This window comes from Anas acuta, chromosome 26 (assembly GCF_963932015.1).
Source record: "Anas acuta chromosome 26, bAnaAcu1.1, whole genome shotgun sequence".
In the NCBI taxonomy this organism is placed as follows: Eukaryota; Metazoa; Chordata; class Aves; order Anseriformes; family Anatidae; genus Anas; species Anas acuta.
In genome coordinates, this window is record NC_089004.1 from 4,813,358 (window position 1) to 4,829,316 (window position 15,959).

Here is a 15,959-nt window from a genome sequence, read left to right on the forward strand (position 1 = left end):
GAGCATCGAGAGAGCGTCGGAGAGAGGGGGGGGCGACCCCCAGCAAAAGGGGGCCCAAACCCCTGGTCAGACCCTCCCCAATCGCTGCCCTCCCGGAGATCTCGATGTGTGCCGAAACTAAAGATTTAGCCGGCGCTCGGAATTGTTTTATTTCTGCTGTCGCTGTCACCCAAAGATGTGGTGGCAACAAAGACAGGGAGGGTGTTTGACGCTCGTATTTTTGGCCTGCTCCCGTGCAGAAATATTCCCCCTAAGCCCCGAACGCTTTGCAAAGATTGATCTCTCTAAAAGCAATAATAGCCTGCCCTGGGAAGTGCTTAAAAAAAGACAATCTGATTTTATATTTATCCGCACGCCGCTCCTAAGCCCGTCGGAGGGCACGCACAGCACTCGCAGAAACTAATACAGAGGGGGGGGAGACTGGATATGAGAGCGGTGCCCCCCCCCCGGAGCACACCGGGGCCGAACGCTTTCCCCTAGCCCGGCGGAGATTTCCCCGCTCGGGAAAACAACGGCGAGGAAATCCCCGCCGTGCTCGCTCGGGCAGAGCCAGGAGCTTCAGCACCACCACCACCCGAGTTACTTTTTTAGGAAAAAAAAAATAAAATAAAAAAAAAAATAGAGATTTTTTTTTTCCCCCCCTCTTTCTCCAAAATCAATTCAGCCCCGGCCCTTTGGGTTGGGGAATTTCTCCGGGGCTGGGAAGCGCGGATGGCACGGCTCGGAGGGGACGGGGGAAGGATGCCCACACCGACCACCGCCAGGATCCTCTCCAAAACCAACCCCCTCCCGGCCCCCAAATCCCTTCCCCGAACCCCCCGAAATAGCTGCACACACCGAAACTTCGCTCCGGCAGCCCCTTACCTCGGGCAGCGGGCAGGGCAGGGCAGTCGGTCCGGGCAGCCCCGGGGGCTATAAACCCCGGGTGGCTTTTGTGAGTTTGCCGGAGTTTCCCCCGGCTGTCCCCTTTTGTGTCCCATTGCCATCTCGAGGCCCTGATTAATTAATTTCACACTGGAGCCCGGCAGAAAATTTTCCCACAAACAAGTGGCCGGGGAGACGTGGAGCCCCAAAGAAAAGGAGTCAACATCAAGTTCAACAGCATGCGGGGAAGGGCGATTTCCATCACAATCGCGTCTGAGCGGGCCCGGGCGGGGGGCGGCGGGCGGCGGCCCCCGCGCCCCCTCCGCGCCCCCTCCGCGCGTTCCCAGGCTCGGAACAATCGCGCTCTGTTTGCCTCGCACATGCCGGCGTTTGGGCACGGAGGCTGCCTTGTGATAACAGAAATAATGAAGGGGGCTCGGGGAAGGCGAGGGGGGTGTGTGTGTGGGGGGGGGGGGGGGGGTTGCGTTAGGGTGGGGGGAGAGGGGTGGAGAAAAAGGGAAAATGGAAAGCGGAGGGAGCCGCGCACACCGGGCTGCCCGCTGCCGACCTGTTGAGCCCCGACGGTGCCCTCGGAGTTTTGCTGCAAAAATAAATAAAAAAAAAAAAAAAAAAAAACGGCCAAAAGGGGCGGCTCGGCCCCAAAAGCCGGGAAAGGGACGGAGCCGGCTCCGTCGGGGGGGAACTTTCCCCAAGTTTGCTGCAAATCCTTCCCCCACCCCCCCCCCCACCCCCAGACCTCAGCCACGCGTTTTCCCACAGCCCCGGGGGAGCGGGGGAGCCTGCCCCGGGGGAGCGGGGGCCGGGGCCCGGGGGGGGCCGAGGCGGTGGTGGACGTGTCCTGCAACCCAAGCAGCTCGGCTCCGCCGGGCATTGTCCCCACGGAGCCCGTGGCCATTGTTCCCGGCGCTGCGGGAGCCGGAGGGAGGGCAGCTTTCCACGCCTCGACCCCCCCCCCCCCCCAGCCCCCCCTACACACACACACACACACACACCCCTCCTTCGCCCCCACCCCGATACTCGCACCGGGCCGGCGGGACCCTCTAATCCGGGGGAAGAAAAAAAAAAAAAAAAAAAAAGCAGAAAAAAAAAATCGCAACCCGCAGGAAAAAAATAAATAAAAGGGAAAAAAAAAAAAAAAAAAAGGCCCGGGTTGGGGGGGGGGAAAGAGGGGAGCGTGGGGTCCCCCCTGGCAGACTTCCTCCAAGTTGGGAGAAGCGGCAGGGGGGGGGCGGGATGCTGCGGGGGTCCGCACCGCCCTGCCCCTGCGACACCCCCCCCCCCACCTCGGGGGCTGCCCCCGGCCCGGGGAGTTCTGTGCGGGGCAGGGAGAGAGGGGAGCCGGGGGGGGGCGTTATTTACCTCCCTCCGCACCTCTGCATCCTTTAGGACTTAAGCGGCAGCGGGAGCCGAGAGCCGCCGGGACAGCGGCAGCATCCGGGAGGGGGGGGGGCAGGATGCTGAGCGCCCCCCCCCCACACCCCCCCCAAGAGGCTGGAGCCGATGAGGAGCGGCTGAGCCGGGCTGCGGCTCCCGGCGAGGAGTGCCAGGAGCGGGGCTGGGAGAAGCGGAGCCCCCCCCGCTCACGTTGCCGTTACGTGGGGTTAAACAGAAACGTCTGCCCGGGGGGCTTTAACGGGCCTGAGCCCCGATAACCCCCCCCCTTTCCCCCCCCCCCCCTCCCTCCCCCCCCCCCCCATAGAGACCGCCGGGCCCGGGGGGGGGGGGGGGGGCGGATTCCGCCCAAACATCCATTTTGTCCCTTTTGGAAATGGAGAGAAGGAGAGAGAGGAGGGAAAAATGCGCTTTTTTTTTTTTTTTTTTTTTTTTTTTTTCCGCTTTCTCCATATTTTTACTACGTAAGGCATGACGTCCTCACGTCGGGAGCGGGATAGGTTAGCCCTGCGCTGGGGGGGAATGCACGGGCTGGGAAGGATGGGGAGGGGGGGGGGGCCCACGGTGGGTGGGTGGGTGGCTTGGGGGGGGGGGGGGGTGGCGGGGGCGGCTCCGAGAGCAGAACCTAAAAATAACGGGGATTGTAGGGAAAAGAATAATTATAATAATAAAAAATAATAATATTCCGGGTCACCCCGCCCGTGCAGCCCCACAAGGGCAGCGGGAGGCCGGGCCGGGTGGGGGCCGGATTCCTCCCCCCCCCCCCCCGTGCCTCCTCCCGGCCCCACGCCCCGCGGGACCGAGAGGGGATCGGGGAGAGCCCGATCCGGAGCGAGGGGATCCGGAGCGAGGGGAAGGACAAGGGGCATGGGGGGATCCTCCTGCCTTTATCCCCCCCCCCAGGGATGGTGCAGACGCTGCGGCAGGAGGGAGGGGGCGGTTGGGGTCACCCCCGTGCCCCGGGTGTGCTCGCAGCCCGGTGCAGGATTTATCCGTGGAAACGCAGCCAAAATCGGCTCATCTTTAATGAAAAATAAATAAATATAATTAAATAACGCCCCGCCCTGGCTGTTAACACCCCCCACGCTCCGAAGTAGCCGAGAGCACGGCGGGGGGGGTGGGGGGCGGGGGGGTCACCCCGTCCCGGCGCACCGGGATTTTCGTAGCGCGTGTTAAAAATCGGTGCCGGCAATCGGGAGTCGCTCCGAATTCGGACCGGGCCCGTTCCGTGCCCCCCCCCCCCACACCCGCCACCCTTCCCAGCGCTGCCGGCTTTGGCCCCGGTGAGCTCCGCTTCTCAATTTCCCCCTCAACGAATATTTCTCCCCGCGGGGCTGGGGGCTGCCGGGGGGGGCTGTCCCGGTTCCCCACCGCCCGCCCCGTCCAACCGGGGCCGTTCGGGGCCCGTCCCGGTGGGGGGGCAGCAGGAACCGGGCCCGGGTCTGAACCTCAGGGACCCCAAAGCCGGTCCTGCCCCATCCCCGACGGGGGGGTCCGGCCGGTGGCTGCTCCCCCCCCCAGTCCGGCCCTGCCACCGGGGCCTTCCCCGGTAAATTCCTCCGGGCTCAGCTCCTGCAGCCCCGCGGTACCGCCGGGCCCGGTCCCCCTCCTTCTGCTGTTTTTTTTTTTTGGGGGGGGGAGTTGTTTTTTTTTTTTGGGGGGGGGTGGGTGGCGTATTTTGGCTCCCTGATAAGGTTTTGATCAAAAATTCATTCCGAGGCGCTGTGCGCAGCGCCATGAATATTTCAGGGCTTTTGCAAAACAACCGGGTGGGGGCTTGGGGGGAGGATGCACCGGTGGGGGGGGGGGGACCGGGGGGAGAGGAGGGTGTCCGGAGGGAGCCCTGGGCTCGTTCCCTCCCCGGTGTAAGGCGTGAAAAGACCACGGGAAGCCCCGGGAGAGGAGCCCGGCCCCGGCCCGTCCCGTCGGGTGGCCGCGGGGACGCGCGGTGCCCAGTCCCGGTGCCGTGGAGAGGGGGGGGCGCGCATCCTCTGCTCTGCTCCTGTCGTGTCCCGTCCCCCCCCATAACACCACGACCCCAAAGGACACGGAGAAGCAGCCTCCACCCCGCTGGGCTGGGATCCAGCCCCGTACCCATGGGGGGGGGGACCCCAAAAGCAGCCAGTGCGCCTCTTCCCCAGCTGCAAGGCCTGTGTCCCCCCCCCAAAAAAAAAAAAAAGGGGTGCACAGAGCCCTGATGGAGCAGCCCCTCCTCAGCTGCTGCCTGGCAGAGAGGTGGCAGCGTGGGGTGGGGAAAAAAGCCCCCCCAAGCCCTGCAGCCCCCAGCGTTGGAGCCCAGCACCCTCGCGGAGCAGCGCAGCCCCCAGGCACGCCGGGCCTGCAGGTAACGGGGTTTTTTTTGGGGTGGTTCCCCCGTTTGCTGGAAAGGGGCACGTAAAGGTGGCCCAGACCCTTCTGCAATGAATAAAGGCCCTGCAGGATAGATTGGGGGGGGGGGACACACGGAGTGAAGCCAGATGCTGTGTCTCTTCCCAGCACCAGCCTGAGCACTGTCACCCCTAAAAAAAGCTGGGGGGGCCTCGATACGACCTTTGGGTCCTGCACCGTGATGGGAGTTGGGCAGGGACATGGGGCCGGAGGGCGAGAGGGGCCTCGCTGCAAGCCCAAAGTGGGGCTGGGAGCACCCCGGGGCACCCCCCACCCCAGTTTAGGACCTGTCGCAATGGGGCGGTACTGGACCTGTGGGCAGCCGGGGGGGGGAATGCGCGGCTCCGGTCGGTTTCTGGGTCTCCCACCGCTGCCCTCGGTCCCGCCGGCCTCTGCCGTGTCCCCACGGTGGGATGTGGCCCCCCCAAGAGCCCCAGCCCCTCCCCGGGGCTCACCTCGCCCTGACATTTCCTGGCGCTCCTTCCATGCCAGCGGGTTGCCATAGCAAATCTAAATCTTACAAACAAAACGAGGAGAAAAGCCTGATTAGCATATATTCAAATGAGCCATGCAATAATGCAAACCATAAATCACGCAGTCATTGCTATTCAATCAGCGTCTCTTACCCCAGCCCCCAACATTTTCCCCGGGTGTCTCGGCTCCTCGCCGCATTCACCAGCCCCTTCCCAGCCTGGGGACCCGGAGCGGGTCGGGAGGGGACCGTCCCCACCACCTGGGGGGCACCTGGGCCGCAGTCACCTCCGCCGTCACCCCGCTGTCCCCTAAATTTGGGGTGGCCGCTGCCCTGCTCCTAGACCCCACGGCCGAGCATCACCAGGGGCCGGATCCGTGTCGGGAGCTGCGTCCCGAGGCAGCAGCCCCTAATCCGGGCTGGTATTTACACCGCTCGCTGGGCTCTATTAAACGGGAAAAAACTCTCCCCGGAATTAATCTCCGTGCCGGGGTTTAATCCCGGGGCTCGGCTCCCAGTAAGCTCCCAGGGAACCGGGTTCAGCGCCAGTGAGCGGAGGGGCCTCATCCCCATGCCACGTCCCCCGTGATGCTGCAGGGAAGAGGTGCTGGGCCCCCAAAAACCCGCACGTGGTGGGCAGTGCCACCTCCCCAAACCCTCCTTCCCATCCCCGATGCGTCGCAGGGCCCATAAAGGGTTTCCCCAGCCCAGGGAGCTGCAAAAAGCCCAGCCCTGCATGGGGCAGGTGCCAGCAGCCCCCTTCACCCCACATGTGTCCCCATTAATGCTGATATTTGGGGCACAAGAGGGCGTTTTCCGCCTCCTCATCAGTGGGAACACCGTCCACCCGCACTGACCCTGCAGCGCCAGATCCTACAAGCATCTTTTTGGGGTCTCCTGGAGCACACGGCTCAGCCATGGGGACACGGTGATAGGGTGAGGGCTGGGGTGACCCTGCTGCCATCGGTGCTGGGGGGTCGGTGACCCCAGGGAGGTGGCTTGGAGTCAGGGGGGACTTCGGGGACAGCAGCGCCGAGCCAAAATTAACGGGGCACAGCCCAGTTTTCCCCTCGGGGACATTCATGACCTGCCACCCCACACCCAGCTGCGCATCCCCACCCCAAAGGAGCTGACGCCAGGCACCCCGACACCCCCAGCTCTTTATTAATAAATAGAAAAAAAAAAGTCCCTGGGCTGGCGGAGCAGCGCCCTCTGCCCCCCCCCTTCTCCCCCCCCCCACCTCCTCACCCCAGCCGGGGGGGGGCAGGATTTGGCCCTGTGGGTGCAGGGTTGGGCCCCCCCCCCCCCGCTGCCATCGGCTGCTGCTCTCAGTCCTGCTGCCACCCCGTGGCACTTCCCAGGCACTTCCCAGGCTCGGTGGGGACACGCGGGGACAGACGGGGACAGACAGAGTCCGGCACCGGACACCGTGCCACGCCGGGGGGGTCCCAACCTCGCCGTGCCCAGCAGGAGCATGGGGCTGGGGGGCAGAGCTGAGAAAAAGGGGGGGGGACAACAGTGTCAGGGAGGGGCGCTGGGGTGGGGAGGGGGAGGTCTGGGAGCTGCAGCCCCGGTGTTGGGGTGAGGACCCCACGGGAAGCCCCAGGGAGTTGAGGGGGGGCTCCTTGGGGGTCCGGGGATGGGGTGGAAGCGGGGGGGCGGCTCCCCCCTGCACCCCATCAGCCTCGCTATCTCTGCCACCCATCCACAGCCTGTGCCCGCCGCGGGGGGACGGGGACGGTGGTGGCCCTCTGCTCCTCCGCCAACAGCCGGGGGGGGCCCAGGGGGTAGGGATAACCCTTGGCGTAGTCATCCCGCGGCTGGAGGTCTCCGGAGCTTCGGGGGGCTTCGTTCAGGGAGGTCAAACCACCCGGGGGGGGCTGCGGGGTGCCCGAGGGGCAACCGAGCCCCGGCGAGACCCTCTCCGACTTGATGCTGATGGCGTGGTGCTGCGGGGAGCTGCCGGGGGCCGCGTCCTCGGTGGGGACCATCCTGGTGCTGGTCCTGGGGTGAGAAGGGAGGGTGAGGCCGGGTGTCCCCATGCGGCATCCCTGGCTGACACACAGGGGGTGGGAAGGGTGTCCCCCCCCCCCAACCCAAGCAGGGCTGAGAGCCTCCCAACTCATCTCCAGCACCGTCTCCATCCAATTTCTCGCCCCCGAGCAACGCTGGGGGGGCTGCAGCACCCGCTTCCCAGGCTGCCACCCACCCACACGCTGGCACGGCTGCTGGGAGCCTGGTTTGTGATGGGGGGGGGGGACGCAGGGGCTAGGTCCCTGGGGGGCGAATTCGGCTTTAAATAGGCTCCGCTGCCTGCGGGACGGGCTGGGACTGGGTGGGTGGGAGGGTTCCCAGCCTGTCCCCGTGCGCCCCAGTTTTGGGGTGAAACCGGACGGTGTGGGGCTGTGCTTTGGGTACCCAAAAAGAAGGGTTAACCCTAAATCCCCCCGTCCCTCACCCCGCTGCCAGACCCTGTCCCGTGCTGTCCCGTGTCCCCAACCCGCTCCTTACCCCAGCGCTGCCATGTCCCGCGGGGGCTGCCACGAAGCCGGGGGGCCGGGCTGAAGGAAGCCGGGGGGTGGCGGGGCCTCGCCAGCCCCGTACTCTGCCGAGCAGGGGATGAAAAGTGAGCAGGGGGACATGGTTGGGGGTCTTTGACCCTCTTGGGGCATGGGGCCAGGACTTACCCGCTTGTGCCGGGGCGAGGAAGGGGAAGCCAGAGAGGCTGTGGTTGGGGATGCCGGCGCTGCCCGGTGGAAGCACGGGGCTCAGGGTCTGCAGACCGGGGTACAGAGGTCTCTGTGGGATGCGAAGGTGCCCCCCCAAGTCAGGCTTTGTGCTGCTGAGACCCCCAGGGGGGGCTGTGGTGCTCCCTTTCCCTCCCCAGCCCCGCAGCAAAGCCCCAGTGCATCCTCCTGGCACTGTCCCCCGGCCATCACGAGCACCCCGGAGACCCAAAAGCTGGGGGCTGCACATTTGGGGTCTTGAATCTATGGGGCTATATCTATGGGGCGATGTCCCCGGGTGCTGCAGAGTCCCTTGGTGTCACTCACCGCCGTGCTGCCACCGCTCCTGCCACTGGCCAAGCTGCCGTGGGCTTCGCCGCGCCGGCCGTCGGCTCCCAGGTACAGCGGCGGTGGCGTCTTGGTGGCCAGGGCTCGGTTCAGGCTGCCGGGGGGGAACAGGGGGTAGCCGATACCTGGACGGACAGAGGGACAGGAGGACGCACGGATGGCACCGAAGGACGTGGAACCATCGGGCTCCTGTCTTCAGGGGGTCCCCGGGGGATGCAGAAAGTGGCCCCGGTGCCCTCGTCCCCGGTGGGTGCCCGTGCGTGCGTGCACGGTGCCGCGCTCCGGCAAAGCCACATCCTGAGCGCACCTGGGCTGCGGTGGCCACCCCCGGCCCGCTGCGGCCACGGCCGTGAGCTGCGAGCGGAAACGAAGGCGACGGCCGGATCTGGCCCCGGGAACCAGCAGGGTGCAAAGCTCCCCGTCCGGACCCCGCTGCGGGCAGCCCTCGCGGCTCAGCTCCCCGCGGAGCAGCCGGGGGGACATCCTGTGGCACCGCCACCTCCCCGGCCAGGTCGCTGCCATCCGAGGTGGGCACGCGGCGTGCCCACATCCTGCCCCAGGAGCAGCGCAGAGCCGTGGAGGCTCAGCCCATGCTGGTTGTGGCAAAGCCACCCATCGGTCGGCCACCCCCGTGCCACCTCCTACCCACCCGGGGGGGCTTTCCGCCGGTCAAGTCGCGGCATCAATTTTTCCAGCCCCGTTTTTGCTGCCCGTCCCCAGGGTGGCAGAAGCTCGGGGGGCACCCAGCAGCACCCAGTCCCGTGCCAGCCCCACCGGGCACCCGGCTCCAGCTCTGATGCACAGGAGGGAACACGAGGCATGGGTGCAGGGTGCCCGGGGCCACCTGGGTGCGCGGCGGCCGTGACTCAGCAGCGCGCAGGAAGCAGCTGGAGGGAGGCCAGAAGCCGGTGGCGTTTCCGCAGCTGCGGCAGCGCTACCTGCCCACGCGCCCGCCCCTGCCCCGCTCCCGGTAAATCCCCGGGAGATGCTGCGAGGGGAGCTTTGCATGCGGCGTCCGGCCTGGAAAATCCCTACGGGGCCAGCGAGGTGGCCGCCGGGGGGGACCTTGTCCCCGCTGCGATGCCACCCACACGCAGCCGAGCAATATCTGAGCCTACCTGGGGGCATCGGTCCCGGAGAGCGCCCCGAGAGCTTCGGTGCCGATGGTTTGAAGGCGGGCGGGCGGCCCTGGCTCTGCGGGGAGCTGCTGGTGCTGCCCAGGGCTCCGTCACCGCCAGCTGGTGGGGAGCTGCTGTAGGAGGCCTCGGGCAGCGGCACCGGGCTCTGCGGGGTGAAACAGAGAGCTGGGGTCACGGCTGGGGTTGGGGACACGGCTCCTGTCCCCCAGCATCACGCTGTGGTGGCCACTCACATAAAACCGGGGCCGTGCCACCGTCAGGTCCATGCCCTCGTTCAGCTTCCGCATCTTCTCGCCGCCGTCCAGCCCCTCGTCCAGCTCCAGCTCGTGGCTGTCCAGCCCCAGCCCCTTGCGCTTCAGCGTCTGTGGGGAGCGGGGTGGTGAGCGGGGTCCCCTGCCCTTACCCGAGCCCCCCACCCCACCCCACCATTTTCTGCGCCCCCCGGCGCTACCTCGAGGATGTCGGAGTTGGTGCGGCTCTCGTGGGGCTCGCTGTACTCCGTGTATTTGAGCAGCACCTTGTCCATGTCGGTGCTGGCGTACTGGAAGAGGCGGTTGGTGCTGTTGAAGATGATGAGGGCGATCTCACAGTCGCACAGCACGCTCAGCTCGTACGCCTTCTTCATCAGCCCGAATTTACGCTTGGTGAAGGTCACCTGTGGGGAAGGGGACGCGGCGCTGCCCCGGTGCCACCGCCACGGCCCCGCCGCCCTCTCCTTTCCCCTCCAGCACCCAAAATCTCCAGCCTCTGGAGGATCCGACGCCCCTGGGGGGCCGAGCGGCTTCGCCTCCCTTCGTCCCTCCCCAGCCTCGCGGCTCCTCGTCCCTTTTCGTTCCCTCTCGTCCTACCTGCCGGTTCCGCTGGTCCAGAATTCGGCTGATCTGTATTTTTTTCCGGCCCATTTTTGACTCCTAGATTCGGAGGGAGACTGGAAGAGAGAGAGAGAGAGAGAGAAACCCCGTGAGCACCTCCTGGGTGCCTCCTCGCCCCTCCGCCAGCCAAAATAAGCTTTGCTGAAAAAAAAAAAAAAATTAATAATAACTTTTCAGAGGAAGTTTTGGTCCCGGCGGCATTTCCCAGCTTTTCCGCAAAGAGCATCAAACCCCTCAAAATACCAAAAAAAATGGGAAATTCTTCAGGGGCAGGCGGGAAAATTCCCCTTTGCTCTGCTCAGCCGACCCCACGGCCCCATCTCCGACACCCCTGCCCCCTGGCAGCCCCCCAGCAGCCCCCCGACACCTGGGTGTGCTGGCTGCAGGGCGCCAGTGCCACGATCCCAAGTCCCTCGCCGGGAGCGTGGGCTCAGCCTTGGCATCCCAAAGCTGCGCCGCCGCTGCCCCGCGCTCGCCCTCGCCGGGGGTTTTTACCGGGGCGGATGGGGCTGATGGGGAGGGGGGTCACAAAAGAGGCTGGGCTGGCCGCGGGGAGGGTCCTCGGTAAGACAAAGGGGCTGTTTTTAGGTTCAATGCTTTGTGTGTGTTGGTTTTTCTTTTTTTTTGTTTTTTTTTTTTTTTGAATGCGAACAGACTAAATTTGACCTCAGCCGTTCGCAGGTCAGGAAGTGGCTGTACGAGGAGACAGCAAAGCGAAACCACCCACCTCCTGGTGCCACGTGAGGCGGTGATGGGAAGAGCGAGGGGCCAAGGGACCCTCCGGATCCCAACCCCGCTGCAAGGTGCCAGCCCTGGCTGCAGCCCAGCACTGGGCACCGGTCCCCGTTGCACCCCGCTGACCCCGTGGGGACGCAGCCGGGGCTCCTCTTGCTGTCCCCCCAGCACTGGTCACCCCAAAATCCCTTTGGGATGATGCCGGGGGGCTTGGTTCTGTGGAAACCTGGTACGGAGCCATGGTTGGCATCACCGTGCTCCCAGCGGGACCCTCGCATCCGCCCCAAATTGGGTGCAGCCCTGGGCCAGCTCCGTCCCCGCTGACCCCAAACCATGGCCACGGGGCAAGAGCTGGCCTGGGAACCAAGGACACTGCTGCAGCCCTCCAGGGGACGATGCTCCCCAAATGTCCCCGGGCATCCCCAAGCGAGCCCCTCGAGCCCCCCTGTGGCAGGGATCAGCCCCGGTGCAGGTTGGGGAACCGCCAGCCTTTCGCTCCCCCAGTGCCCCAGCCCGTCCCGCTTCCTTCTCTCAAGCACGTTGCCATTTACCATCTTGCTCAGCTGCTATATTTAGCTGATCAAAACTAATTTTAATTTATGGAAGGAAATTGTGCTGCCGTTCCCACGGCCCCGCTGCCACCCTGTGTCCCCGGGCCCACGCACGGCGCGAAGGTACAGGGAGGGGTGACGAGACCACCCCAGCCCCGCGGGGAACGGCCCTGCCGGGAAAAGCGGCCACCAGTTCCCTGGTGAAAGCGCAGAGGTTTTCCCAAAACCGGGAAAAACCAATCCTGCCCTCCTGGTGCGGACACCTGCGGCACGGCACGGGGCATCCCCAGGTGCATTTGCGGGGGCAGCTCGGCTCCCACCTGCCCACCCCAACCCCATGATCTTCCGTCGAAGGTGCAGCAACGCGAGCTGCTCCCCGTGGGGGCCGTGCTCGCAGCCTGCTTTGACCCTTTTTGGCCAGAAGAAGCTGCATGGCCCCAAAGCCGGCCCCAAGCCCCCCGCGCCCCTGCTAGCGCAGCAGAGCTGCGCCCCGAGGGTTTCTTTTTAAAGGCTCACAAACCTCAGCACGGAGGAGAGGCCGTGCTGTACGCGCTCAGAGGTGCTGGGGAGGCAAAGCCCGTCCTGCAGCGGGGGCCACAAAATGCTGGCGAGGGCCCCCCCCGGCCGGCACCGCCACCCCTCAGGTGCTGCGGCACCCCAAAACCATGCTCCAGCACCCCGCTTTCCAGCTGTGCTCACATTTGGGAAGCTCATCTGACACCGCTGGGACTGACCCTGCAAGGGCCCCCCCAACCTCTCCGTGTCCCCCCTGCCCATGCTGAGCCACGGCAGGGGACAGGGGTGCCCCTGGGACTGCCACATCCCCCCCCCACACCCAAGCAGGGTGCGTTGGGACCCCCCAGCACCCTCACGCTGATGCTGCAGAGCCCCTCGGGGGGCACCGGCACCCCCAGGACGATGCTGCGGAGGCCCCATCCCAAAATAGCAGGCGGAGGGGGGGAGGCGAGGCGCGAGAGGCGAGAAGGAAGCGGCAGCCACAGCGCCGTCGGGATGGGCTGCGGCGGGGGAAACGGGGTCGTGCCGGGGCCGGACTCGCGTGCGGCCCCCCCCGGTTCCCCCCCTTTTCCCCGGTCCCTTGCACCGGGGCTGAGGGCGCAGCGAGGCCTCGTGCAACACGCAGGGCGGTTTCATCAGCCGCCTCCCCGAGCAGCTCATTATTTCGGCAGCCAGCGCTCGGCCCCGTTGGGTCCTCCTGGGGCATCGCCCCGGCCACGAGGCCACCGCGGCCACGAGGGACCCACGGGGGACTCGCGTAGCCCCAGCACCACCGGGCACCGGGGAGGGATGCTCTCCTGACCGGTGGTGCTGGCATTTTGGTTTCGTGCCTCCAAAGGGGCTGCCCCAAGGGCTCGGACACCGCAGTGCGGCACGGCACCGGCGCCTCGGTTCCTCCGTGCCCCCCCCCAGCAGGTATTAAGGGATGGGAAAAGGGGGGGGAGGACTCTCGGTCTGGGTTTTAATTGCTGCGCCCAGGCGATAAGGCGATAAGCGGCATTAGTGCTGCAGGCGATTATCGCAGCTGCGCCGTGACGGGCACGAGGGGATGGCACCGAGTGGCGCGGTGTCACCTCCGTCCCTCCAGCCTTGTCCCCACGGTTGGGAACAGCACCAAGGGAGCGCCCCGGTGCCCCAGGAGCAGCACCCAGCACCCACAACGGGCTCCCGGCTGCAGCCCTCAGACTTGGAGAGCGCAACGGGGACCTCGGAAAGGAGCTCCCTGCGCTCACACCGGGCTCTGGGGGGCCCAGCGAACCCCCACACCGACACAAGCAGAGCTCTGCAGCCCTCAAACCCAGCCTCGACAGCTTTTATCCCACACCAGGCCAGGAGGAGAGCCCGCTTGCCTTGCCCCACCTACGGTTGAGGAGAGGAGATGCTTTGCGCCGGCCAGAAGCTCCCCGCGCTGCCTGGCGTCCCGCCGGCCCCCGCTCCCTCCCACGCCTGCGTATCTTTAGCCCCGGCTCTCTGCTCCCTCGCACGCACCCGGCTCGCATCCACCCAGCTCCTGCGAGCTGTCCCCTGGCCAGAATCCGTCCCTCGGCCAGCCGGGGAGGCGCAGCGAGGTGTCGCCCCAACCCTCCGGCTGCAGCCAGGGTTATAATTAACTCCCCGGCTCCTGTGCATCTTTAGGGGTCATTTGCATCACGGCGGAGTGTGTAAACTTCCTATCCGCTCTCCTAATTAGCGCGCTGAGCCGGATCGGCCCCCTGGGAGCAGCGTGTTTTTCCATGAGCTGCAGCACAGCCCCAGGGCAGCCGCGGGGCTCGGCTGTGCCGCTGCGAGGATCGGTGCGGGTTCGGCACCGGGCACGGTACCGGGCAGCAGGGGCATCGTGCCGGGCTCCGTGCGGGGCTTTTGCGTCTTTCTCGATCTCTGAGCACCCCCAGAAATGCTAAATGAGGAAAGTTCTCCCCAAATTCAGCCTGGGGACAGATGATGGGGCGGTTATTAGGGTGGGCGGCTGCGCAGCCACGTCCTGTGCCTGGAGCTAGGATAAGGGGGAAGAGACAGGGAAGGGACGGTCACTGCCGACCCGAGGGGACGTGGCCTTGACCCCTGGGTCCAGAGCCTCGAAGTGCCAGGCACGAGGAAGGGGCAAGGAGCGGACACCTCTTGCCAGGACCTCTCTGAGCTCCCCCGTGCTTTATCATCCCACCTCCCGCTCTCCCTCTCCAATGGGACACTGAGGCATCGGTGTAGAAACTGGGCAAACGAGGTCATTTTCACCAAATAACGGGGATTTTGGTGCAAATCTGGAAACACTGGGGGTCTGCAGGTAGAAAAGGGGGAGGAAAGCAGCCAGCAAATCCCCCCCTGCCTGCATTTGGTGGCTTCTGAACAGTGTTTTGATGGAGGAAAACATCGATTAAAGAGGGCTAGAGAGTTTCCATCGCATCCTTCACTGGGATAAGACGTGAGCTTGGCCAGGAGCCACAAAATCCCAGGGGGGGCCAGGCCAGACACGGCTTCACAGGGGGCAGGAGGGCAGTGGGCTCGATGTGGGGTTGTGCAGACCCCCGGTCACAGCCAGACACAGTGCAGGGACCACCGCTGCTGCATCCATCACCAGCTGGAGCTTCCCTGCCCCATGCTGGGGACCTGACCCTGGCCCTGGGGATGTGACCCTGGGCCCTGGGAAGGTCCCTGGGGACTGGTGGTGCTGGGACCTCGTGGTGCAAACTGCATCCCGAGGCTGGTGCAGGGAAAAGTCAAAGTTTAGCAGTGTTTCTGCAGGGGGGTGGCAGGCCCTTCTGCTTTTTATGGGTTGTTTAAACAAGCAACCAGTATAAACCAGAGCGGGCCAGTGGTGCGGGACGGGAGCGGGGAAGCAGGAGAAGCCGGCTGGGAAGCAGGGGAAAGGAGAACCCAGGGGGATGAGGGGCTTGGGGACCCCCTGGGGCCATCAGGGAGTTGGGGACACGGGGGGTTGCTTGCACTGAACACCCTCCCCCCCCCCCACCTCATACACACACAGTCAACTGAGCCCCGAAACAGACACACCAAGCACCACCCCAGCACCATGCAAAATCCCCGGGGACAATTAAAATTCATCTTTCTGCCCGCTTCTGCAGCACAGGGCTCGATCAATGGCATTGTCCTGCATCCTTCTGAGCCAAATTTGGGATGGGGCTGGACCTGGGGGGACCTGGGCACCGTCCAGCCCCAGTCCAACGCTGGCTCTGACCCTGCTGGGGGTGACACAGAGCGAAAGTCCCACCAGCACCCGGCCCCTTGGGCGAAGCGCAGCGATGGGCGGAGGCTTTTCGGTTCCAAAATGACTGTGTGGAAGGAGGAAGGATTACAATGGCCCCAAAAAAAACGAGGCGGCTCTTTTCCTTGGAAAGCCAGACGGACACACCAAGCCTCGCCGGGGCTGGGGCCACCTTTTTGGCTCGGTGTTGGCGATGCTGCCAGCGGCAGCCCCGGGTGGAAATGCGGTTCCTGCAGGGCTGGGCTGCCCCTCGCTGCAGCTGGGCATCAATACGGGAAATGATACTGGTTTGCTGTTGGGGGGGTTCGCTGGGGCAGCCACAAGGTGCTGCCAGCTCGCTTCAGCCCATCCTCGTGGCCTCAGGGCTGCGGGGGGTTACAAACCTGGTTTGCTCCTGGCTGTCCTGCTGCGAAGAGGAGGGAAAGCCAAGGGTGCCAAAATAGATTCATCCTCCCCCTGCTTCTGGGTTTAAATGACCCCCGTCGGGGTTCGGCACATCTGACCCTCTGACCATCCAGGGATGAGTCCCACTGGGGGTAAGCAGCAATCCCTCTCCTTTGCCCTGTGCAAAGTTTTCTAACCCTGCTTTTCACCCACACCGCTGCTCTTGGCACCAAGGTATCGTCAGTGCCCAAGACGTGGAGGCGAGCAGGAGCATTCGAAGTCCTAAATCAAACCTAGGGCCTGCATCTGTGCCCCCAACCCCGCACCCTGAGCT

The 15,959-nt window shown here is 65.2% G+C and overlaps 1 protein-coding gene across 1 annotated transcript in view; it reads right to left on the reverse strand.

Moving 5' to 3' along the window:
- MEF2B (myocyte enhancer factor 2B) overlaps window positions 1-15,959 on the reverse strand; it is a 47,302-nt gene that overhangs the window by 30,019 nt on the left and 1,324 nt on the right. Inside the window, exons 2-9 of the mRNA XM_068661566.1 lie at window positions 10,199-10,278; window positions 9,802-10,005; window positions 9,584-9,712; window positions 9,330-9,495; window positions 8,191-8,336; window positions 7,825-7,936; window positions 7,649-7,742; window positions 5,121-7,141 (exon numbers count right to left, since the gene is read on the reverse strand). Coding sequence (XP_068517667.1) covers window positions 6,826-7,141; window positions 7,649-7,742; window positions 7,825-7,936; window positions 8,191-8,336; window positions 9,330-9,495; window positions 9,584-9,712; window positions 9,802-10,005; window positions 10,199-10,252 — 1,221 coding nt within the window. The 5' untranslated portion in view covers window positions 10,253-10,278 and the 3' untranslated portion in view covers window positions 5,121-6,825. The remainder of the gene's footprint in view (window positions 1-5,120; window positions 7,142-7,648; window positions 7,743-7,824; window positions 7,937-8,190; window positions 8,337-9,329; window positions 9,496-9,583; window positions 9,713-9,801; window positions 10,006-10,198; window positions 10,279-15,959) is intronic.